General features: G+C 43.1%; 1 protein-coding gene and 1 long non-coding RNA gene across 4 annotated transcripts in view; one reads left to right on the forward strand and one right to left on the reverse strand.

Annotated features, from left to right (window-relative positions):
• The window catches only part of LOC126998404 (anoctamin-8-like), a 157807-nt gene that overhangs the window by 99405 nt on the left and 36106 nt on the right, over positions 1-22296 (forward strand). For all 3 annotated transcript variants that reach the window (XM_050860039.1, XM_050860041.1, XM_050860040.1), the window contains exon 3: positions 2560-2720. In XM_050860039.1, the coding sequence (XP_050715996.1) occupies positions 2560-2720 (161 nt within the window). The remainder of the gene's footprint in view (positions 1-2559; positions 2721-22296) is intronic.
• LOC126998411 (uncharacterized) overlaps positions 1-22296 on the reverse strand; it is a 109164-nt gene that overhangs the window by 72350 nt on the left and 14518 nt on the right. The gene's annotated exons all lie outside the window — the stretch shown is intronic.

Below are 22296 nucleotides of genomic sequence, written 5' to 3' on the forward strand. Positions count from 1 at the left end.
CTTCCTGTTTCCTTCCTTCATGTCTGTCTATTCCTGTTTACCCTCTTCCTGTTTCTCTTCCTCCCTTCTCTTCCTTTCTCATCCTCTTCCCTCCTCTTCCTCTCCATATTCCCCTGTCTCCTTCTCTTAATGCCAGCCTGCCTCCTCCACTTCATGTTTCCAGTCTCCTTCCCTTCATAATTTCTCCTTCCCTCCCTCCCTTCCTTCCTGACAGTCTCCCTCCCTCCCTCCCTGTCTGTCATCCTTCCTCCCACAGTCCCACATCGAAACTCCAGCAGACTTCCCTCTCTGTCTTGTCTTTTTCCCTTGCGTCCCTGCCTGTCACTGGTTAAAGTGTAAGAAAGGAACAAGGGTGACAAATGAGGTGATAAAGGAGGGAGGGAAATAAAACTGCGATAATAGCGAAGTAGAGAGATGGGAAACGAAGGTGAATGGAAAGGGATGGTAAATATGCAGAATAGCTGTCTGCCGTTTATTAATGTCATAATTTATAGGTGGTAGATAGATAAGGGACAGTGTGATATTATTAATGAATGGAGAGGATAGGAGAAACTGCGATAATAAGAAAAAGAGAGAGGTTGAGTAGAGATGAATAGATAAAAATGGTGAAAATAATTAAAATATATAACTGGTAGGAGAGTAAGGTGAAAGGGAAAGGGAGATAAATGAGAGAGATGTGTGAGAAGAGACACGTCCACGGAATTAGTGTGTTTATTGTGGGAACTGTGCTGATGAGGGAGAAGGTTCTTTTTCTAGAGACGTCAGTAAAAACAAATAAATAAACAAAAACAATAATGATAAAAATAAAAATAAAAATAATAATAATAATAATAATAATAATAATAATAATAATAATAATAATAATAATAATAATAATAATAATAATAATAATAATAATAATAATAATAATAATAATAATAATAATAATAATAATAATAATAATAATAAAGTTATCAAAATTTGGAATACAGAAAAGAAACACAAACGCAAGCAGTATAGAGATAAAATGCTGCACTCAATCAGCGGATAATGATACTAAAGCCAAGCAATTGCTCACACGCTGCTTTACTTAACATCGGCAAGATCTCATCTCGATAATGCCGCGCAGTTTCAGTTTCCTTTAAAAATATCGAACGTTAACAGAATAACGCCAAACATGAATCATGGCGTATGAAACTTGTCCTTCGTGAATTCAACTTAAACGACTGCACCTGCATGCTCTCGAAACGGGAAGCGGATATTTTGTTATCACTTTTTACGACTGAGAGAAATATGTCGACTTAATTAACTGTGAAATTCTAGCACAACAACAATAATGACGATGACAATGACAATGACAATGACAATGACAACGACGACGACGACGACGACGACGATGATGATGATGATGATGATGATGATGATGATGATAATAATAGTAATAATATACAAGTCATATGTATTTCACCCTGAAGTATATAAAAAAAGTGGAATACAAAAAAAAATCTGAGTATATTTTAACAAAAACACCGGCAAGGAGTGATCTGAATCTGCATTTTATTGAAGGGGAAGTGGAGATTATTTTTCATATCGCCTTTTTATGACAGATTGTAACATGTCGACTTAACTGTGAAATTGTAACACTTCCGACTATCTGCTGAGAAACCTCATTGAAGTTTATCAGTGAATGAAACAGTTTAGTAAAAAAAAACAGTAATATTAAAACTATTCCTGTCGTTATAAAGCAGGACATGAATCGTAGCACAAACTGAATACATTCTCATTTAATAAAAACACAGCAAGGATTGGTTCACAGAGTACTAAATGAACGGAAGAGATTTAGCAGTCACTTGAGGAGTACAAACACGACAGACATGGGCAAGAAAAGGTTATATTAATCCAAGGAGGGAAGGAAGGGTGGCGTTGCGTGTACAAGTGTTACACCATATTATTAAACTGGTATATCGTATACTCTTGAATACTCTTGAATACTCCTTCCTACCTACCTGTCTGCCTTCTTTCTGAACTATGTCACCCTCGCCCCTACCAACTTCCCTCCCCTCTCACTCCTCCTCCCTGACACCCTCCCTATCTCGTACCCATACATGCACCCCCACAGACACCCGAAACTTAATACCTAATACCCATAGACCAATAATCACCCACAGACTATATACACCCCCACAGACCAAACACACACTCACAGACCAAACAATCACTCATGTACCAAACACACCCATACACCAAACACACCCCCACAGACCAAACACACACTCACAGACCAAACACACACTCACAGACCAAACTGACACAAAATCACCCACAGACTATATACACCCCCACAGACCAAACACCCCCCCACAAACCAAACACACACTCACAGACCAAACTGACACAAACAAACACAAACCAAACAATCACTCATGCACAAAACACACCCACACACCAAACACACCCTCACAGACCAAACACACACTCACAGACCAAACAATCACTCATGTACCAAACACACCCATACACCAAACACACACTCGTAGACGAACTCACGCACCCAAAACCTAATCGCACGCTCTTCTTCAGGACTGCGAGGTGGTGGTAGTGCTGGCGGCGGGCACGAGGGAGGCGACGCTGCACTGGCTCCTGACGCGCCTCAAGACACGCCTGCCGGAGGTCACCGTCTGCGTCAAGAACCACGCGGCCACCAACTCCTACGCCCTCTACCTCTCGGCCTCCTACGACGGGTGAGTGTGCTCCTGCCTCAGAGTGTGTTGCGGCAAGGAGGACAGTGTGCCAGGCTCTTTAACTTAATTGAGCTTCTGAGAGGTATATGAAGGGTGCGTTGAGAGGTGGCGCAGCAGAGATAGAGGTGGGAGAACAATAAGAACGAGGAAGCAGAGGGTTGGAATTGAGGCTAAAGAGGGAAAAGCGGCAGAAGATGAAAGGAAGAAGGGGACAAAGAGACGAGGGAGGGGTAAGATTAGAGAGGAAAGAGAGAAAGTAAGGGAAAATGGGTCAAGTGAGGAGGGGAAGGAAAAATAGAAGCAGGGGCGATACCTTGAGGCTTAGGAGTGTGAGAAGGTATTATGGTTCCAGGCTCTTTTGTTATGGGTTTACTGAGTGTCTGAGAGGAAGAGGAAGGGTTTATTAAAGGGTTGTGGAGTGCATGGCGTGGTTAATAGCTCTTTTTTATAGTTATAATGGGCATGGGAGAGGGAGAAGAAGTGTGTGTTTCTGGTACTGAGTTGTTAAGGGTTGTGTGAGAGGAAGAGGAAGGGTGTATTAAAGGGTTGTGATGTGCATGGTGAAGTCAATGGCTTTTTTTATAGTTTTATTGAGCATGGGAGAGGTAGAAGAAGTGTGTGTTTCTGGTACTGAGTTGTTAAGGGTTGTGTGAGAGGAAGAGGAAGGGTGTATTAAAAGGGTTTTGATGTGCATGGTGTGGTCAATGGCTTTTTTATAGTTTTATTGAGCATGGGAGAGGTAGAAGAAGTGTGTGTTTCTGATACTGAGTTGTTAAGGGTTGTGCATCCAGGCTAGTGAGTGTTATAAGATGAGTGTGAGTTCCTGGTAGAATTTTGGGACGGAGATGGCCAGAAGTGTTGGGTTTTCACAGTTGAGTCGACATATTACAATCTCAGTCGTAAAAAGTGCTATATATTTTTTTTACAACAAAGGAGACAGTTCAGGGGCACAGAAAAGGGAAACAATAATAAAAAAAAAAGCCCGCTACTCGCTGCTCCTACAAAAAAGAATCAAAAGAGGTGGGCGAAAGAGATGTCAATTTCGGGAGGAGAGGTGTCCTGATACCCTATATAAAATCAACATAACAAACAAAATACGCCTTGAAAAACGGGTTACAAAAGGACAACTCAGTCACATTAAAGTTGATGAAGACTAATATGACGTTTAATAAATCAGGCGCTAATCACAACGTCACTGTTACCACACACACACACACACACACACACACACACACACACACACACACTACACTCCCTCGCTCAATCACGTCGTATCCTTCCCGTCAGTCTCGTGATATTCCGTCAAGATTACTGAACCTCGACTGAATCTAATCCTTCCTACTCCTCCTCCTCCTCCTCCTCTCTCGCCCCGCCACCCAGCATGAAGCCTCCATCCCCTGACGCGGCCCAAATCTCCCTAAGCCTTAGCAGAGGTGGGAGGTGTGGACGAATGGAGGTGGGGGCGGGGGGCAGCTGGCCGCGACACATACAAGAGCGAGGACTTGGGTGAGGTAGATGCGGGCGAGGTAGAAGGCAGGAGGACGAAGCTGAGGAAGAGGTGGATGACGAAGGGGAGAAGGATGAGAGAAGCCAAGAAAGGGATGAAAGAGGATGACGAAGGCGAGGAATGGATGAAAGAAAGGGGAGCGAAAGGGACAAGAGGAAGAGGAAGGGGTGGAAGACAAAGGCGAGGAAAGGGTGAGAGAAGAAACCGAAGAAGGGAAGAGGAAGAAGACGAAGAAGGGGTGAGAAAAGAAACCAATAAAAGGGGGTGCAAGGGACAAGAAAAGGAGGAAGGGGTGGAAGATGAGGGAAGGGAAGGTGACAGAAGAAGCCGAAGAAGTGGAAGACGAAGACGAAGAAGGGGTGAGAGAAGCCAATAAAAGGGAGCGAAAGGGACAAGAAGACGAGGAAGGGGTGGAAGATGAGAGAGAGGAAGGGGTAACAGAAGAAGCCGAAGAAGTGGAAGACGAAGGGGAAGACGAGGAAGGGGTGGAAGATGAGAGAGAGGAAGGGGTGACAGAAGAAGCCGAAGAAGTGGAAGACGAAGGGGAAGACGAGGAAGGGGTGGAAGATGAGAGAGAGGAAGGGGTGACAGAAGAAGCCGAAGAAGTGGAAGACGAAGGGGAAGACGAAGAAGGGGTGAGAGAAGCCAAGAAATGGGGGCGTAAGGAACAAGAAGACGAGGAAGGGGTGGAAGATGAGAGAGAGGAAGGGGTGACAGAAGAAGCCGAAGAAGTGGAAGACGAAGGGGAAGACGAGGAAGGGGTGAGAGAAGCCAATAAAAGGGAATGAAAGGGACAAGAAGACGAGGAAGGGGTGGAAGATGAGAGAGAGGAAGGGGTGACAGAAGAAGCCGAAGAAGTGGAAGACGAAGGGGAAGACGGGGAAGGGGTGAGAGAAGCCAAGCAATGGGGGCGTAAGGAACAAGAAGAAGGGGAAAGGGAAAAATCAGAATAAAGGTGAAAGATAAAGAAAAACGAGGAGGCAGAGGAGAGGTTTTAAGTGAGATAAAAGAGGGAAGGGCGACAGAGAATGAATGGGAGGAAGAGGAAATGAGATGAGGGAGGAGTAAGAGGAGGGGAGAGGAAACAGGAGAGGAAGAGGAAATGGGCCAAATGAAGGGGGAGGAGAAATAGAACCAGGGACAACAAACTGAGGCTGAGGAGAACGTAGGAAGAGAAATGGAGGAAAGGGAGATCAGAGGAGGAGACGGTTTAAAGAGATGTAAAAGAAAGGGAGGCAGAAGAAGATTTGAGAAGGATAACAGAGAAAAGGAAAGGCAGAGGATGGTTTGAGAAAATAAACAGAGGAGAGAGGAAGCAGATAGGGATTTAGGAAAGAGAAAAAAGAGAAAGGAGAAGGCACACGAAGGTTGGGGATAAAAGACAGAGGAAGAGGAAGGAAGAGCTGATAGTTTGAGAGGAGAGAGGAAGCAGATAGGGATTTAGGAAAGAGAAAAAAGAGAAAGGAGAAGGCACAGGAAGGTTGGGGATAAAAGAAAGAGGAAGAGGAAAGAAGAGCTAATGAACCGGCTAGGAAGGAGGAAGAAGCAAGGAGAACCAGAGAAAGGAACGAAGGATTAGGAAAGTCAGATAGAATGAAAGAGATAGAGAGCGGGAAGGGAAGGCAAAAGGATAAACTAGAGGCAGGAAAGTGGACGGAGAGGGAGAGAGGATCGGTGGGCGGGAGAAACAGAGAGGCAAGAACTGGGACAAAAGGGAAAGGTGTTAGGAGTAGAAACATCAAAGAGAGAGAGGGAGAGAAAAAAAGAAAAGGGAAGGCAGAAGGATAAAGTAGATAAAGGAAAGTGAACGACAAGGAAGTAAGAGAAGGAGGAGGAAGCACAGGAGGGACAAGACACTGATGGAGAGGAGGCGGAGGAGGAGGAGGGAAGGAAAAAGAGAGAAGGATAAAGTAAAAGAAGAAGGAAAATAGACGGCAAAGGAGTGAAGGAAGGAGGAGAAAGCACAACTAGGACATGACGCTAAAGGAGGAGGAGGAGAAGGAGGAGGAGGAGGAGGAGGAGGAGGAGGAGGAGGAGGAGGAAAGGCCGGAGATAACTCAAGACGCCCTCCCGCTGCAAGCCTCTCCAACCTTCAGTCCCTTCCACACACACGCGCCCTCCGGCCAGTCAGCTCAGGTTTGACGGTGAGCGACTCGGAGGGGCGCCTAAACTTAGCTCCACGGCGGCACTCAGGAGTATTGTGACCGCGGGGAGGAGGAGGAGGAGGAGGAGGGGGGGAGGAGGAGGAAGAGGAGGAGGAGGAGGAGGAGGAGGAATAGGGACAAAATACGAGAAAACTTCGAAGGGAAAGTAAAGACGAAGATATGTAGTCAAGGAGGAATAGAAGGAGGAGGAGGAGAAAAGGAGGAACAGGAGGAGGAGGAGGAGGAGGAGGAGGAGGAGGAGGAGGAAAATGGTACAGATGGTAATGAAGGGAAAGAGAAGGAACGTCACGAGAAGCTGAAGGAAGACGAGGGAAGAAGACGAGGGAAGAAGAAGAAGAAAAAGAAAAAGAAGAAGAAGAAAAAGAAGAAAAAGAAAAAGAAAAAGGGAAAAGAAGAAGAAGAAGAAGAAGAAGAAGAAGAAGAGGAAGAAGAAGAAGAAAAAAAAAAGAAAAAAAAAGAAGAAGAAGAACACCACCAACACCACCACCACTACGAGCAACAACAACAACAAGAGGAGAGGAGGAGAAGGAGGAAGAGGAGCCGGAGGAGGAAGAAGAGGAGGAGGAGGAGGAGGAGGAAATGGAGAAAGAAGAGGAGGAAGGGGAGGAGGCATAAAATGAGAAAACTTTAAGGGGAAAATAAAAACAAGAAAAAAAAGAGTAGAGAGAGAGAGAGAGAGAGAGAGAGAGAGAGAGAGAGAGAGAGAGAGAGAGAGAGAGAGAGAGAGAGAGAGAGAGAGAGAGAGAGAGACTAGCCCTCCGTAAGTGGCAGGTAATTGCAAAGACTGCTGGAATTAATGAGACAAGAAAGAATGGGAATGAGGCGGGCGGAAAATGGAAAGGGAAAAAAGAAGAGGAGGAGGAGAGAGGGAGAGAGAGGGAAAGAGAAAGAAAAAAATAGTATGAAAAAAATTAGGAGATTAAGAAAGAGCTATGAACACAGAAGGGAAATCTCGAGGAGGAGGAGGAGGAGGAGGAAGAAGAGGAGGAGGAGGAGGAGGAGGAGGAGGAGGAGGAGGAGGAGGAGGAGGAGGAGGAGGAGGAGGAGGAGGAGGAGGAGGAGGAAAGAGTGCTACAGAAAGATAAAGAAAACGGGGGGTGGTAAGTTAAGGGGGGATGTGGGTGAAAGGGAAACTAAAAAAAAAGTGAATGAAAAAACAAAAATAAGGAGTGGATGAAAAAAGGGAAAAAAAAAAGGTGGAAGGAAAATGTGGAGGTGAAAACATGAAAAGACCTGACCCAAAAAACATACATAAAAACAAACAGGAAAAAATAAACAAAAACAAACAGCTCTTACCAGGATGAAGAACGTAGAAAAAACGACACACACACACACACACACACACACACACACACACACACACACACACACACACACACACACACACACCATAAATAAAAACATGATGGAGGGAATATTGGCAAAAGAAGAATAAAAAAAAACCGGTGAAAGGAAACACATAAACAACGTTAATCTATATTCAATAAGATATCCAATCACTGAGAGAGAGAGAGAGAGAGAGAGAGAGAGAGAGAGAGAGAGAGAGAGAGAGAGAGAGAGAGAGAGAGAGAGAGAGAGAGAGAGAGAGAGAGAGAGATAACAGAGACAAGGGGGGGAAGGGTGAGGGGGGGGGAGGTGGTGTTGCGGTAGGCAGATACATGGAAACACGGAAGCACGTACGATCAGGCAAGACGAATCCCCTCTGCTTCCCCCACACCTGGCCGCTCACTAATCTTTTCTCCACAAACTCCTCTTACCTGCATAACAGATTAAAGCACCTTGTTGTTGTGAAGGAGGAGGAGGAGGAGGAGGAGGAGGAGGAGAACACAAAGGAACAAAGGAACACAAAGGAAGAACAAACAACAGCGTCCTTACGAGGCTGTTGGTGACAAGCTACACTACCTATCTAATCAAAGGTGGAAGATGAAGGACAGCAAAGGGGAAGAGGAGGAGGAGGAGGATGAGGACAAGGAAGAGGAAGAGGAAGAGGAGGAGGAGGACAAGGAAGAGGAAGAGGAGGAGGAGGAGGACGAGAAACGATACAGAAGGAAAAGGAAGAAAGGAAAGGAAGAGGAGAAACGAGAAAGAAATCAAAGGAGGAAAGAAAAGGAAGAGGAGGTAAAGAAAGGGAGGAGGTACAGGTCGAGGAAGAGATAAAAAAAGAAATAAGGAGAAAGGAGAAAATTACAGGAGGAAGAGAAGAACTGGAAAGGAGAAATAAGAAATACGATAAAAAGTGAAAAATTAATGAGAATGGAGAAAAGAGAAATGACGTAGGAAGAGAAGAATAAATGAAAAAGAAGAAAAGAGAAAGGAGGAGAAAATGAAGGAGAAAAAATGAAAGGAGGAACGGCGAGGAAGAGAAAAATAAAAAGAAAATATAAAGTTGAAGTCAGAAAAGAGGAGGAGGAGGAGGAGAAGAATAAAGAACAGAGGTAGGAAGTTGTAGAAGAAAAATATTAAAGGAGAAAGAAGAAAGGAAGTAGAGGACGGAAAAGAGAACAAGAAGAAGAAAAGAGAAAACCGAGAGGGAGAGATGAAGGAAAAGGGGGAGAAAGGAGAGGAAAAAAGAAAGGAAGTAGGGGTGGAGAGGAAGAAAGGAAAAAGAAGAAGAAGAAGTAGGGAGTGCAGATGAAGCAAAGAAGAAATGAGAAAGAAGGAAAAAGAGAGGAGATGAAGAAATGAGAAAGAGGAAAGAAAGTAGATAGTGGAAAAGGATAAAAAGAAGAGGAGAAACGAGAAGAGGGGTAGAAGAAAGAAGAAAAAAAAGAGGAGAAGGAGAGGAAAGAAGAAAAAAGGAGGTACAGGTTGGAGACGGGGAGAAAGAAAAGAAAAAAGAAGAAGTAGAGGATGGAGAAGGAAGATAAGAAGAGGAAAGGAGAAAACGAGAGGAGGAGGAGGAGGAGGTATGAAAGAAGAAAAAGAAGAAAAAAGGAGAAATAATGAAGAAAGGAGATATTGGTGGAGTAGAACGGTAAGAAGAAAGAATGAAAACGAGAGGAAGAGGAGAGAAAAGAGAAAGGAGAAAGGAGAGACGATAAAGAAAGAAAAAAGTTAGTAAAAAGATGCAAAAGGAGAAGAAGGAGAAAGGAGGAAGAAAAAAGACGAAGAAAAGGAGAAGAAAGGGGAAAGAAGAAAGGGTGGTAAAGAAGGCTAGGAAGAAGAAAGGAGAAAAACGAGTAGTAGGAGGAGGAGGAGGAGGATAATAAAAGAGAAAAGAGGAGAAGACTAAAGAAGAAAGAAGGAGGTAGGGATGAAAAAGGAAAAGGAGGAAAAAGAAGAAAAAAAGTACGAGGTGGAAAAGAGAAGAAAAGCGAGCCAAGAAGAAAAAAAAGAAGAAAAGAAAGGAAAAGAAGAAAGAAGAAAGGAGGTAACAGGGGTGGAGAGGGAACACAGAGGAGGAGGAGGAGGAGGAGGAGGAGGAGGAGGGACATAACATTAACTTGCGGTCCCTGGAGCTAATGTGCGTTATGGTCGTGAGGTTATGTGTGCATGGCGTGACCTGGCATGACCTGACCTCCGCCTGACCTTAATCTGTGCTGTCTTGGCCCCGTGACACGCCTACGCCTTGCCTTCATCGTTCTGTCATTTATTGTTTATTAATTCTTTTTTTATTAATTATATATATTTACTTTTTTTTTTACATATATTCAGTGTAGTGCGGTCCTCTCTCACCCCCTTTTTTTTCTCTGCCTTCCTTATTCTCTTTCTCTACTCCTTTTTCCATTCTCCCTTTGTCTCTCCTTTCTCTAGCTGTTTTCCTCCTTCCCCTTTCTTCCTTTCCTTTCTGTCTGCTTTATTTCCTTCCTCTTCCTCTTTTTCCTTCTCTTCCCCTCTTTCTTTTAATATTTCTCCCTCGCTCATCCATTCTTTTCCTCCCCCCTTTCCTCCTTTCTCAGTTTTTTTTTCTTATCCTTTCTCTCTCCCCTTTTCTCCCTCCCTCTTCCTCTGCTTCTTTTTTTCTTTCCTTTTATCCCTCCTTCGTCTTTTTTTCCTATTTACCTGTTTTCTTCTTTCCCTTTTTCTCTGTCCCTCTCTCCGTTTTATGTCTTCCTCCCTTTCTCCCTATGCTTTCCTCCCTTCTTTCTCTGTTCCTTTTCTTCCTTCCCTTTCTATCTTTTTTTATATATATTTCCTCCCCTTCTCCCTCTCCCTCTTTTTGTCCAATATTCTTCTTTTCAGTCATTTTTCCTCAATTTCTTCCTATTCTCTTTCTTCACTCTCCTCTCTTCCCTAACACCTTCTCTCTCTCGGCCTTCCTCCCTCCCTTTCCCTCCCAATATTCCTCCCTTCCATTATCTCATTATCTCTTCCTCCCCTATCTCCTTATTTCCCATTTTCCCTCCTTTCCTTTTTTCATTATATTATTCCTTCTCTTTTCCCCTTTTTCATTTGTTTTGCTTTCCTATTTTTCTTTTCTTTCACCTTCACCCTTTTTATCTTCGTTTCCCGTCCATTTTATCTCTTTACTTCTCTTACTTTTCCTTTCCTCTTTTTCTCTTTACTTTCATCACTTTTTCTCCTTCGGTTCTCTTTCTTATTTATCTATTTCATATTTGTTTCTCTTTTCCATTTCTCCCTTCCGTTCTCCGTCTCTCTCTCTCTCTCTCTCTCTCTCTCTCTCTCTCTCTCCACCCTCCTTCCTTCTATGCACTGTTTTTCTCTATCTTTCTTTCTTTCCTTGATTACTCTTATTCACTATGCCTTCCCTTCGCTTCACATGCTTCGTTCATATTCTCTTTCCATTCCTTCCTCCGCCTTCGTTTCCTTCCTTCTGTTACTTCCCTTTCCTTCAGATTCACACTTTTTGTTTTTGTTTTACTTTTGTTTTCCTTTATTATTTTCTCCAATCATATTCATTTTTATTACATCTTTCCCTCTCTCTCTGTTTCGTTGGCTTTCATCTTTTCTTCACTCTTTTCCTCTCTCTCTCTCTCTCTCTCTCTCTCTCTCTCTCTCTCTCTCAATCAAGGCTTGATTTTTATTCTCTTTCTTTTTCGTATTTCTTTTACATTTTTATATATATTTTTCTAACTTCGTTCCTACCTCCTATTCCGACTCTCTCTCTCTCTCTCTCTCTCTCTAGGTTCTTTTTTTTCTTCTATTTCTCACTCCTTTCCTCCCCTTTTCCCTCCCTTCCCACGTCCTGCCTCGTCGTTTCCTTCCTCGTTTCCTAAGTTTTGCCTGCGTCTTTTTCCTCGTCCCCTTTTCAATTTCTCTTCTCCCTTCCCTCTCCAGGTGTTCGCTCTTACTACGTTCTTCTCTTCTTATGTTTCACCCCTTCAGTCATCTATCACGGCCTCATTTCATCTCTTCTTTCCTTCTTTTCCTTTTAAATTCGGGATGTTGTTATATTTCAATTGTTTTCATTACTAATTCTTTTCTTCCTTCACTGATTTTTCCTACTTTTCTTTCCATTAACTTATTTTAATCTCGGGGTTCATTTCATCGGTTTTTTTTGTTTTCTTTCCTTCTTGCTTTTACTTTAATTATTTTTGCTACCAGTTCGTCACCCCATCTGTCGCTTCTTCCCTTTCTCCACTGACACTTTCTCCTTTTCTTTTTTTCATTAACTATTTTTTTTTTTACCTACGGCCTCACTTCTTCGCTTCTTTACTTCCTTTCTTCCTTACTTCCATGCCTCCTCCACTTCTGCGGCCCCGCTCATCCCTATATTGTCCAAACCCCTTAGGCAGGAGTTAACCAGCATCTCCATTATTTCATCCCCTTCATTGGTAAACTCTGGAGCAGTCTTCCTTCGTCTGTATCTCCTCCTGCCTATGACCTGAACTCACAAGAAGAGTGTATCAAGACACCTCTCCATCCGAAATTGACCTCTCTTTTGGCCACTCTTTACTTATCACTATATGAGAGCAACAGTTAGCGTTTTTTGTTTTTTTACATCTTCTTTTTGTTGCCCTTGAGTTGCTCTCTGTGCTGTATAAAAAAAAATTCCACATGTCTCACTTTCACTGACTTTATTTCCTCTACTGTTTCGTCACTATCAATCACTTCAACTCCAATCCTCTCATGACATTTTCTCCTTTTCTTTTTATTAACTTTTTTATCTTTGGTCTCCCATTTCTTCGCTTTTTTACTTCCTTTCCTTCGTGCTTCCACTCTAAACTTTATTTCCGTTACTGCTTCGTCACTCTATCTATCACTTCTCTACCCCTTCCACTCTTCCACTGACCTGTTCTCCTTTTCCTTCCGTCACCAATTTCTATGATCTCGTACTCTCCACTCTTTGCCTTTTCCTCTTCGTCTGAACTTTTGGGTGAACTCCACACTCAATATTTTCCATTTAGGTGAAAGCTTTTAATTCCATCGGCAAACACTACAAATGAGGCCATCAAGGGCACGTGTGTGTGTGTGTGTGTGTGTGTGTGTGTGTGTGTGTGTGTGTGTGTGTGTGTGTGTGTGTGTGTGTGTGTGTGTGTGTGTGTGTGTGCGTGTGCGTGTGTCTGTTTGTCTGTCTGTCTGTCTGTCTATGTGTCTGTGTGTCTGTCTATGTGTCTGTGTGTCTGTCTGTGTGTTTGTGTGTCTGTCTGTGTCTGTCTGTGTCTGTCTGCTGTCTTTGTCTGACCGTCTGTGTTTGTCTGTCTGTGTCTATCTCTGTTTGTCTTCTGTTCTTTCTGTCTTTGTCTGTCTATCTATTTGTATCTGTCTTTGTCTGCATATGTCAATCTGTGTGTGTGTGTGTTTGTGTCTGTCTTTCTATCTGTCTGTCTGTTTGTTTGTATGCGGGTGTATATGTTTGTGTATTTGTTGCGTGTGTATATAACGAAATTTACACCTGCCTTGATATACTGAATGTGCACAGCGCGCCAGTGAATACAAACAATTATTCAATTATCCGATGCCCCGCTACTGCTGTATGTTTTCACCCATTACTGCGCGATTAAACTTTATTACAGTTCACAAAGCACGCATAACTCATCCTTACGAGTCTCCCCCATGAATAATTTGCCTGTTTGACTGTTATTTTTGTTTGTCTGTCTGTCTCTTTGTGTCTGTCAGTCCGTAGGTATGTCTGTGTATGTGTCTGCTTGCCTATCTATCTGCCTGTGTGTGTGTGTGTGTGTGTGTGTGTGTGTGTGTGTGTGTGTGTGTGTGTGTGTGTGTGTGTGTGTGTGTGTGTGTGTGTGTGTGTGTGTGATGCCCTCATACTTCTTTTACCTTCTCATGTCTTTGTTTCCCTTCATAATCTCGGCAACACATCCTCTTTACCTCTCAGCCTCCTCCTCCTCTTCCTCCTCCTCCCGCCTTGTAAAACCACCCCTCCCTCCCCCCTTCCCCCACTCCCCCCCTTCTTACCTTGACATCCTGCCCTCAGCCAACTCTCGTTCCGCCCTTTCAAGACAGCACAATAGTCCCTCTCTGGGGCTGTACACGCCGCCGTTTGCACGTCTCTCGAAGCACAGCCTGAGTTAGTGCACTGCGGAGGGCGTCCTTTCTGGCTCCCAACAGTCCTGCTTCTGCCCCCTGATCCCGCCCTGCCAACCTATCAACAGAGGCAGCAGCAGGAGAGAGAGGGAGGGAGGAAGAGAGGGAGACAAGGAAGGAAGAATGGGCGGAAAAAAAGAAGAGGGGGAGTAAGGCAAGGAAGGAAGGATGGAAAGAAAGGAAGGAAGAAAGGACCGAAGGAAAGATGGAAGGAAGGAAGGATGGATGAAAAAAAAGAAGTGGGAGTAAGGCAAGGAAGGAAGGATGGAAAAAAGGAAGGAAGAAAGGAAAGAAGGAAAGATGGAAGAAAGGAAGGAAAGGAGGAATAAAGAAGAAACCAAAAAAATAGAAGAAAGAATGAAGGTATGAAGGAAAGAAAGTTAACATAAAAGGATGAACGAAATAAAGAAAGGAAGGAAAAAATAGAAAGGAATGGAGAAAGGAAGAAGAGAAGGAAAGAAGGAAGGACGCAAGGCAAAAAGGAAGGTAGGAAGGAAGAGAAAGAAAAGGAAGAAGGGAAAGGAAGGAAGGAAGGATAGAAGGCTAAAACAAAAAAAGGAAGGAAGGAAGGAGGGAGGGAGGGAGGGAGAGAAGAAAGGAAAGAAGGGAGGGAGGGAGGGAGGGAGAGAAGAAAGGAAGGAAGAAGGGAGGGAGGGAAGGAAAGAAGGAGGGAGGGAGGGAGGGAGGGAGAGAAGGAGGGAGGGAGGGAAGAAAGCAAGGAAGGAGTGAAGGGAGGAAGGAAGGAAAAAAAACAAAACAAAAAGTAGGAATGAAGGAGGGGAGGCAGGAAGCAAGGAGGCAGGGAGTCAGGTAGGAGCCGGGCGTGTCTGGTCCCTGAGCGCGTCCTCGAACAACTTCAGACCTCGAGTTTGGGACGGATTAAAAAAAAAAAAATCGTCGAGGCTCGCGATTAAAGATCATTGGGGCACACAAGCAGGTGAGGAGCAGGGGTTCCAGGTGCTCCGGATGGAGGAGGTGCGTGAAACAGCCTCTTGAGACCTCTTGAAACGACTGGATCCCTTTCACACCGAACCTCTTGACTCAGACTGCACCTCTTGAAACAAACTCTTGAACCATTTAATTCTCTTGAAAAAGCATTGAACCTTTCAGAACTACCTAAACAAATTCTTAAACCTGTTGGAAATTACTTCTTGAACGTATTATGCCTCCTGAAACAACCTTTGAATCTATATAATTTCTTGAACCTCTTGAAACAATCTCGAATACCTTGAAGCGAGCTCGTGAATCTCGTGAACCTCTTGAAACTTTTGCAATAACCTCCTAAACCCCCTGAACATCTTAAAACAACTCGAACCTACTGAAATAACCTCTTGAACCCCTTTCACTTATACAATAATTCACACCATGCTCAAAATCCAATCCAACACCTTACATAATCCTCCAATGCTCTTATTAACGACCGAACACACTTACGACCTCGTTAGTGTGGCTTCTCAAGTTGCCAAGACGTCGTACGAGGCCTTCTACCTCCCCCCCTTCCCTTCCTCCCGCCCCTTCCCATCTCCCCCACCCACAAATCCCTTCCTTTCTCCCTACCCAGCCCCCTTCCCTCTTCCCGCCCCTTCCCATCTTCCCACCCACACACACCCTTCCTTTCTCCCTACCCAGCCCCCTTCCCTTCTCTCTACACATCCCCCTTCCTTCCTACCGCCCCTTCTCCTCTCACTCCCCCCCTCCCCTTCTCTCCCTCCTTAAGTTCCCATACTACTTCAGCACGTCCTAGAAACTCTGGCACTGATTATTTACGTCCCACCTGTGTCCCTAATTCCACGACCCGTAATTTCTGACGCTGCAAATTCGTGACTTTTCTCAGCAATATTCTTTTTTACTTCTTCACGGGTGTATATATGTGTACCTGGGGACTACCTAGAAAGATATATTGCAGGTGTAGATTTTTTGAAGCTGTATGTATATCGCAGGTGTGAATATGAATAACTGACGAACATGCATAACCTAATCTTCTTCCCACCCAAAATGAATTATATATACACTACCCAACTCCATTTACCCACTACTACTACTACTACTACTATTACCACTACTACTACTACTACTACTACTACTACTACTACCAATAAAAACACCATCCACCCCAAAATAGGAACCCAACCCTTAAATTACCCCTACCCAGCACTTACAGCCCCCTCCCTGCCCCCCTTCTTCCCCTCTTCCTCCCTCCCCCACCATCCTCACCACCACCATCATCCAACACTGCTGTCCATCACGCACGCACCACAACTCTCCACACCCACGCATCATCCACCTACCATCATCACCACCACCACTACGCTATCACCCACCATCACCCTCATCACCCATACTCAATCACACCTCACGGTTTCCTCACACCATTACATGCACATCACACAGCCACCATCACCACCACAATCACCACTAAACTCACCATTATCATCCACTACCCACCCATTACCATTCATACCCACCACCACCACCACCACTTCCACCACACCATTCAATTTCCATCGCACCACCACCACCACCACCAACACCTGATATTGACCCCCTGAGCCGGCTAGGTTGGTCCTCACCCACAAAATTATCGGAAACGGGGGGGGAGAGAAGGTGCGTCGTGGTAAGAAATTGGAGGAAGCGAGTGCAGGAGGAGGAGGAGGAGGGGGAAGGCGAGGTAGTGTAGGATGACGTGGGTGTAGTAATGGAGGATGGAGGAATGAGGGGGAGGAGGAGGAGAAGGAGGGGAGGAAAATGGAAAGCGTGGGAGGGAAAACGAAGGTATGAAAGTGAAGGAGAGAGGAAGAAGATGAATAGGATAGAGTGGCAATGGAAGAGAGAGAGAGAGAGAGAGAGAGAGAGTAGGAAAAGGAGGAGGGAAAGGAAATGGATAGCGTAGGGAGAGAAAAAGAAGGAAAGAAAGTGAAGAGAAAGGGAGAAATGAGCAGAATAGAGAGTGGTTTGAGATAAGAGAAGAGAGTAAAGGGTAGAGGAGAGAAAAAAGATAAACGAAAAGGAGAAAAAGAAAAGAAGGAGGAGGAGGTGAGGGGGAAGGAAAGCGAGGGAGGAGGTAATTTTATGCTTGGTCGGGTTGAGATACGGAGGAGGGGTGAGAGAGAGAGAGAGAGAGAGAGAGAGAGAGAGAGAAGGAGAGAAAAGGGGGAATAATAGAAAGAGAGGGAGAGGGAGGGCTCGCGTAAATGCATCTGGTTTTAAAATAGTCTCCTAATTTTTTCCTCCCTTCCCACATCCCCTTTTGATTTACGACCCGTGTATTGCCACCTCTGCAGATATTAATAGACATACATAGACTACCTACCTACCTTCCTACCTACCTACCTATCTATCTACAGCCAGCAATACACACCATACACACCTATCTACCTATTTATCCTCCTTTTTACCCACCTTTCTACCTACCCTACTTCCTATCTTCTCGCCTACCTACCTATCTACAGCCAGCAATACACACCATACACACCTATCTACCTATTTACCCTCCTTTTTACCCACCTTTCTATCTACCTACCTTACTTCCTGCCCACCTGTACCTGCCCACTAACCCACCTGTGCCAATATACTTCCTACCTTCTTACCCACCTATAAAAAAATACCTATCTATGACCTATCAACTCACCTGCCTATCTCTATATCTACCTACCTAATTACCTGTATACCTAATTCAAACCTACCTACCAACCTACCTACATACACCTATTCATACATATACTTATTCACCTATACATTCTAATACGTACATATATATTCATACACACAAGCAAATTCATTACATATTCACACGCACGCAAGACCTTTAATTAGGACCCGCATGTGGACCAAGACGCACGAACACACACACACACACACACACACACACACACACACACACACACACACACACACACACACACACACACACACACACAGACGTTTAAAGGTCAAACAGTTTTTGTCGCCTTAACCCGGTAGCTGCGGGGATCATGTTTCTTAAAGGCCCCTCTAAGCGAGTAGAAATGAAAAAAAATCACCACTCACGCAAACCATTTCATAATATACATCAACGCATTTGTGATCAGTTTATGCATCATCTATTTTTGGGGGGTTTATATCGTGGTAAAAATGTGGCCAGTCGCTGGTACATGGTAAAGCCACAAATTTGGCCCCTCGCTGCTACCGGGTTAAACATGATTGACGACATACATACATACATACATACACATAAAAAAACATAATTTTTTTGTTAGGTACGTACGCGTGTGCTTACGTATATGCGAATTTATGAACGACGTTATTGTTTTAAATGGGAAGTGTGGGAGAAAGAAATAAAGAAAGAAATGATAAAGAAAGAAACAAAAATTAATGATAGATGAGGAGGACGACTAAAAAGGAGAGCGAAAAAAAAAGTAAAAGAGAAAGAAAAAACGACAAACTAAAATGAATGATATATGACGGCAAATTAAAAGAAGAGCGAAAAACAAAAAAAGGAGAGTAAAAGAGAGAAAGAAAATAACATAACTGCGAACAAGGTTAAGCGAAAACAAATGCGAAAAAGAAGAGAGCTAAAGATAAAAAAAAAAGGATGAAGACAACATAAAAATGAAACGAAAAAACAAAAAACGGAATAAGGAAAGCAAGAAAATGATTGACACAAACAAAAATTTATATATAAAGAAGGAAAACGAAAACAGAAGAGAAGGAAAAACAAGACAAAAACAACCGTTTACTGTTGATGGGGTTTCAGGCCCCGGTCCGCCGCCGTAGCAGCGCTCCACAGGGCCGCCAACATTATAACAGTAATATTAGCACCGAAAGTTGTCCTCAATCCTCATGTTTGTTAAGTCGTAGGATTTAGTGAAAAAGTGAGTCTTCAGCGCTTTCTTGAAGATTGCCAGACTGTCGCTGTTCTTACCATCCCCGGGTAACTCATTACAGAGCCGCGGGGCACTCTTCTCAAATGCTCTGAAACCCAGTTCCAGGTTGACCCTGGGCTCATAGAGTCTATACTGTTCTGTACTGTGTCTCACTGACATGGCGGTGTCCAAATGAAAATCCTGTAGTAAATTTCTCAAATATCCAGGTTTACCAAGTCGCGTTGCTTGATAAGTCAAGACACATATTTTGTAGACTATTCGTGCCTTAATGGGTAGCCAATGCAAGTCTATAAGTGCAGGTGTTATTCTCTCACGGGGGGGCAGACCCTTTATTAGCCTTGCAGCTCTGTTCACAACAAGTTGTAGTTTCTTCAGCAGATATTTAGGAAGGCCATAATAAAGTGAGTTACAATAATCCAGCTTACTAGTTACATGATTATATATAAGCATCTTCATAGTCTTATCATCCAGGTATTTCTTGACAAATGAAATATTTCTCAGATGGTAGCCTGCCGTTCTCACCACCTGATGGATCTGGTCTTTGAATGATAGAGTGCAGTCAATTATCACACCTAAATCTTTGACTGACTTTTTTACAGTCATAGTGTCATCTTTAATCCGCAGAGTGGAAATATCTAGCCTCCTGAGACCCTTGTTCTTCCCGACAATCAAGCATTCAGTTTTATCCTCATTCAGCTTCACCTGCTTAAAATTCATCCATTTCCCAACATCATCCATAATTTTGTTCAGCTTATCTTCAGTTTTTCCACATCACTCAGCGACAGATAGAACTGTGTATCATCGGCATACAGTTTAAAATCAACTCCATGCTTTCTTAGCAAATGTGAAAGTCCAATAGTATACACACAGAATAAAATTGTACCCAGTACACTTCCCTGAAGGACTCCTCTTTGCAAAATTTTATGAGCAGAGAACGATTTACCTATTTGCACACCCACAATTCCAATATTCTTACAATCCTGAAGCAATAAACTGTGCTCCACCGTGTCAAACGCAGCACTCAAGTCTAACAAAATCAGAACACCACACTTCCCTTCATCCATGAGTACAAGTAAATTGTTTACCACCGAACAGTGAGTAGTTTCTGTTGAGTACCTAAGTCTCCTGTAAGCAGATTGATTATCCGGTAAAGCCTGCACCACTAGCAGATACTCCATTAGCTGATCTAAGATCACATTTTCAAGTATCTTAGATAGAAATGTCAAGTTGGATACTGGTCTAAAGGAATTTAAACACTGTGGATCCAGTTTACCCTTGACGATAGGTTTCACGATCGCCACTTTCTCACTCTCCGGAAAAATCTTGTTTTCGATAATGATGTTAACCATCTCAGTCATAATATTTAAGAAATCACTAAAGTTTCTGCTCTTAATGATGTCACTTATCGAAAGGGATCATTATCACAGTACGTCAGCTTCACCCTGTGTACGATAGTTTTCACTACAGCCACATCCACTTGTTGAAAGCTTGATAACTTATTTCAGGGACTGGAGTTTCCAAGGCGGGTCCACGGTAACCGTCGGCTTTAAAGTTTCTGATAACTTTCTCAATTTTCTTATAAAAAGTCTAGAAACATATTTGCCAGCACATCATCCGAGAATCCATCCAAAAGCTTGTTAACTTTTCTGTTTCCAGTCAAACTGTCAAGCACCTTATATAATTTATTAATGTTAGGCCCTGCCTCCACAACCTTATTCCGATAGTATTCTCTTTCCCGTTTTATCACAAGCCGGTTTTCTTTATTTCTCGCCTCCTGGTGTGCTCTTCTTGCCTCATCTGTATGAAGCCTACGCCACAGTCTTTCTTTTTTTTTCTTTTTCTCCCTTTTTGCCCTCAGTATTTCCGCATTAAACCAAGGCGCATGATCTTTCAACACTCTCTTTTTCAATCAGAGGACAAAGGATGTTATACTCATCTCTAACTATATCATTATATAGCTTAACCAGGCAGGTAGCACAATTTTCACGTATCGCCGAGCCATGTTCACAGATTTCACGACATTTAATGGTAAATTTTTGCATTACAGAGTTTATCAATATTTCTGGTTGAAAATTTCTTAGCAATTTATGCACCGGGGATATACAACATATTTCATCGACACACACCCCTTGCACAAAATCACAGTTTATATCGCTGAGAACCAAATCTAGCACATGTCCCCCTAAAGAAGTCCTCTCGTTCACTTTATTGATCAAGTTGAAAGTGTCCATCATCTCAATGAAGGCCGTGGCAGAAGAATTTTCAGGGTCCATAGATTAAAGTCACCACAGATGAACACATTTGCACTCACCATGTCCACAGACTCCAGGTATGTGCGAAATTCATCGATAAACAAATACAAACACAAAAACAAAAGTAAGACATCGATAATACTCCACCGAAAACAAAACAAAAAAAAAAACAAGGAAGGGGGAAATCAGAACAAAACAAAACACAAAAACAAAACAAAACATCTCCTAAACACTGATTCGATTTATGACACACTGCGAGCAACAAGAAAATAATAAGAAAAAAAAAATACACGGGGAATTGCGTCACTGCTTTTTTTTTCTGCTTGACCCATTCACGGAAAACGGGATTAGCCGCCTCGGCACGATACAAACGGGCCGGGCCGGCAAAACCTAAACACCTGGCCGATCCAATTAAAACAGGATGCTCTCTCTCTCTCTCTCTCTCTCTCTCAATCGTGTTTATTTTCTGTATTTTCTATGTATGTATGTATGTAGGTATGAATATCTATCTATCTATCTATCTATCTATCTATCTATATATCTCTATCTATCTATCTATCTATCTATCTATCTATCCATTTAGCTATCTATCTATCTACCAATCTACCAGTCAAATCTCTCTCTATGTATCTATCTACTTATCTATACGTAGTTCTATCAATCTACTATCTATCTTCTGACGACTATCTATTTATTTATCTCTTTTCTACGTTCCCTCTACAGTCTCATTAATTAACCAATACCATCCCTCTAAACTCATGTCTATATATCTATCTACCAACCAATCCAAATCTGCCTATCCCTTTCCTTTGTTCCTTCTGCAAACTGATTAACCGGACGACTGACTGACGCCTTAATAATGTACTGAGGCTTGATTTCGCGCGTCCACCTGTGCCGATGAGCAATTAAGGCTGAGCGACGTTAAAGCAGGTGATTAAATACTGGAGTGGCGTTACGGAGAGCCCCGGAAAGAGACCGCCGAGGGGGTGCAGTGATGGACGAGGAGCGGTTAGGTTATTAGTGGTCCAGGTAAAGGTAAGGAGGTACTTGTGTCCAATTAGTTACGGTGAGCGGCAGGTTAATTGGAGTGCGTCTGACAGGTGTGTGTATATGAGTGTTTATGTACGTGTGTGTGTGTGTGTGTGTGTGTGTGTGTGTGTGTGTGTGTGTGTGTGTGTGTGTGTGTGTGTGTGTGTGTGTGTGTGTGTGTGTGTGTGTGTGTGTGTGTGTGTGTAATAATAATAATAATAATAATAATAATAATAATAATAATAATAATAATAATAATAATAATAATAATAATAATAATAATAATAGTAATAATAAACGGTTTGCTGTAAGAAC

The sequence above is a fragment of the Eriocheir sinensis genome, chromosome 14, assembly GCF_024679095.1.
Source record: "Eriocheir sinensis breed Jianghai 21 chromosome 14, ASM2467909v1, whole genome shotgun sequence".
Classification (NCBI taxonomy): Eukaryota; Metazoa; Arthropoda; class Malacostraca; order Decapoda; family Varunidae; genus Eriocheir; species Eriocheir sinensis.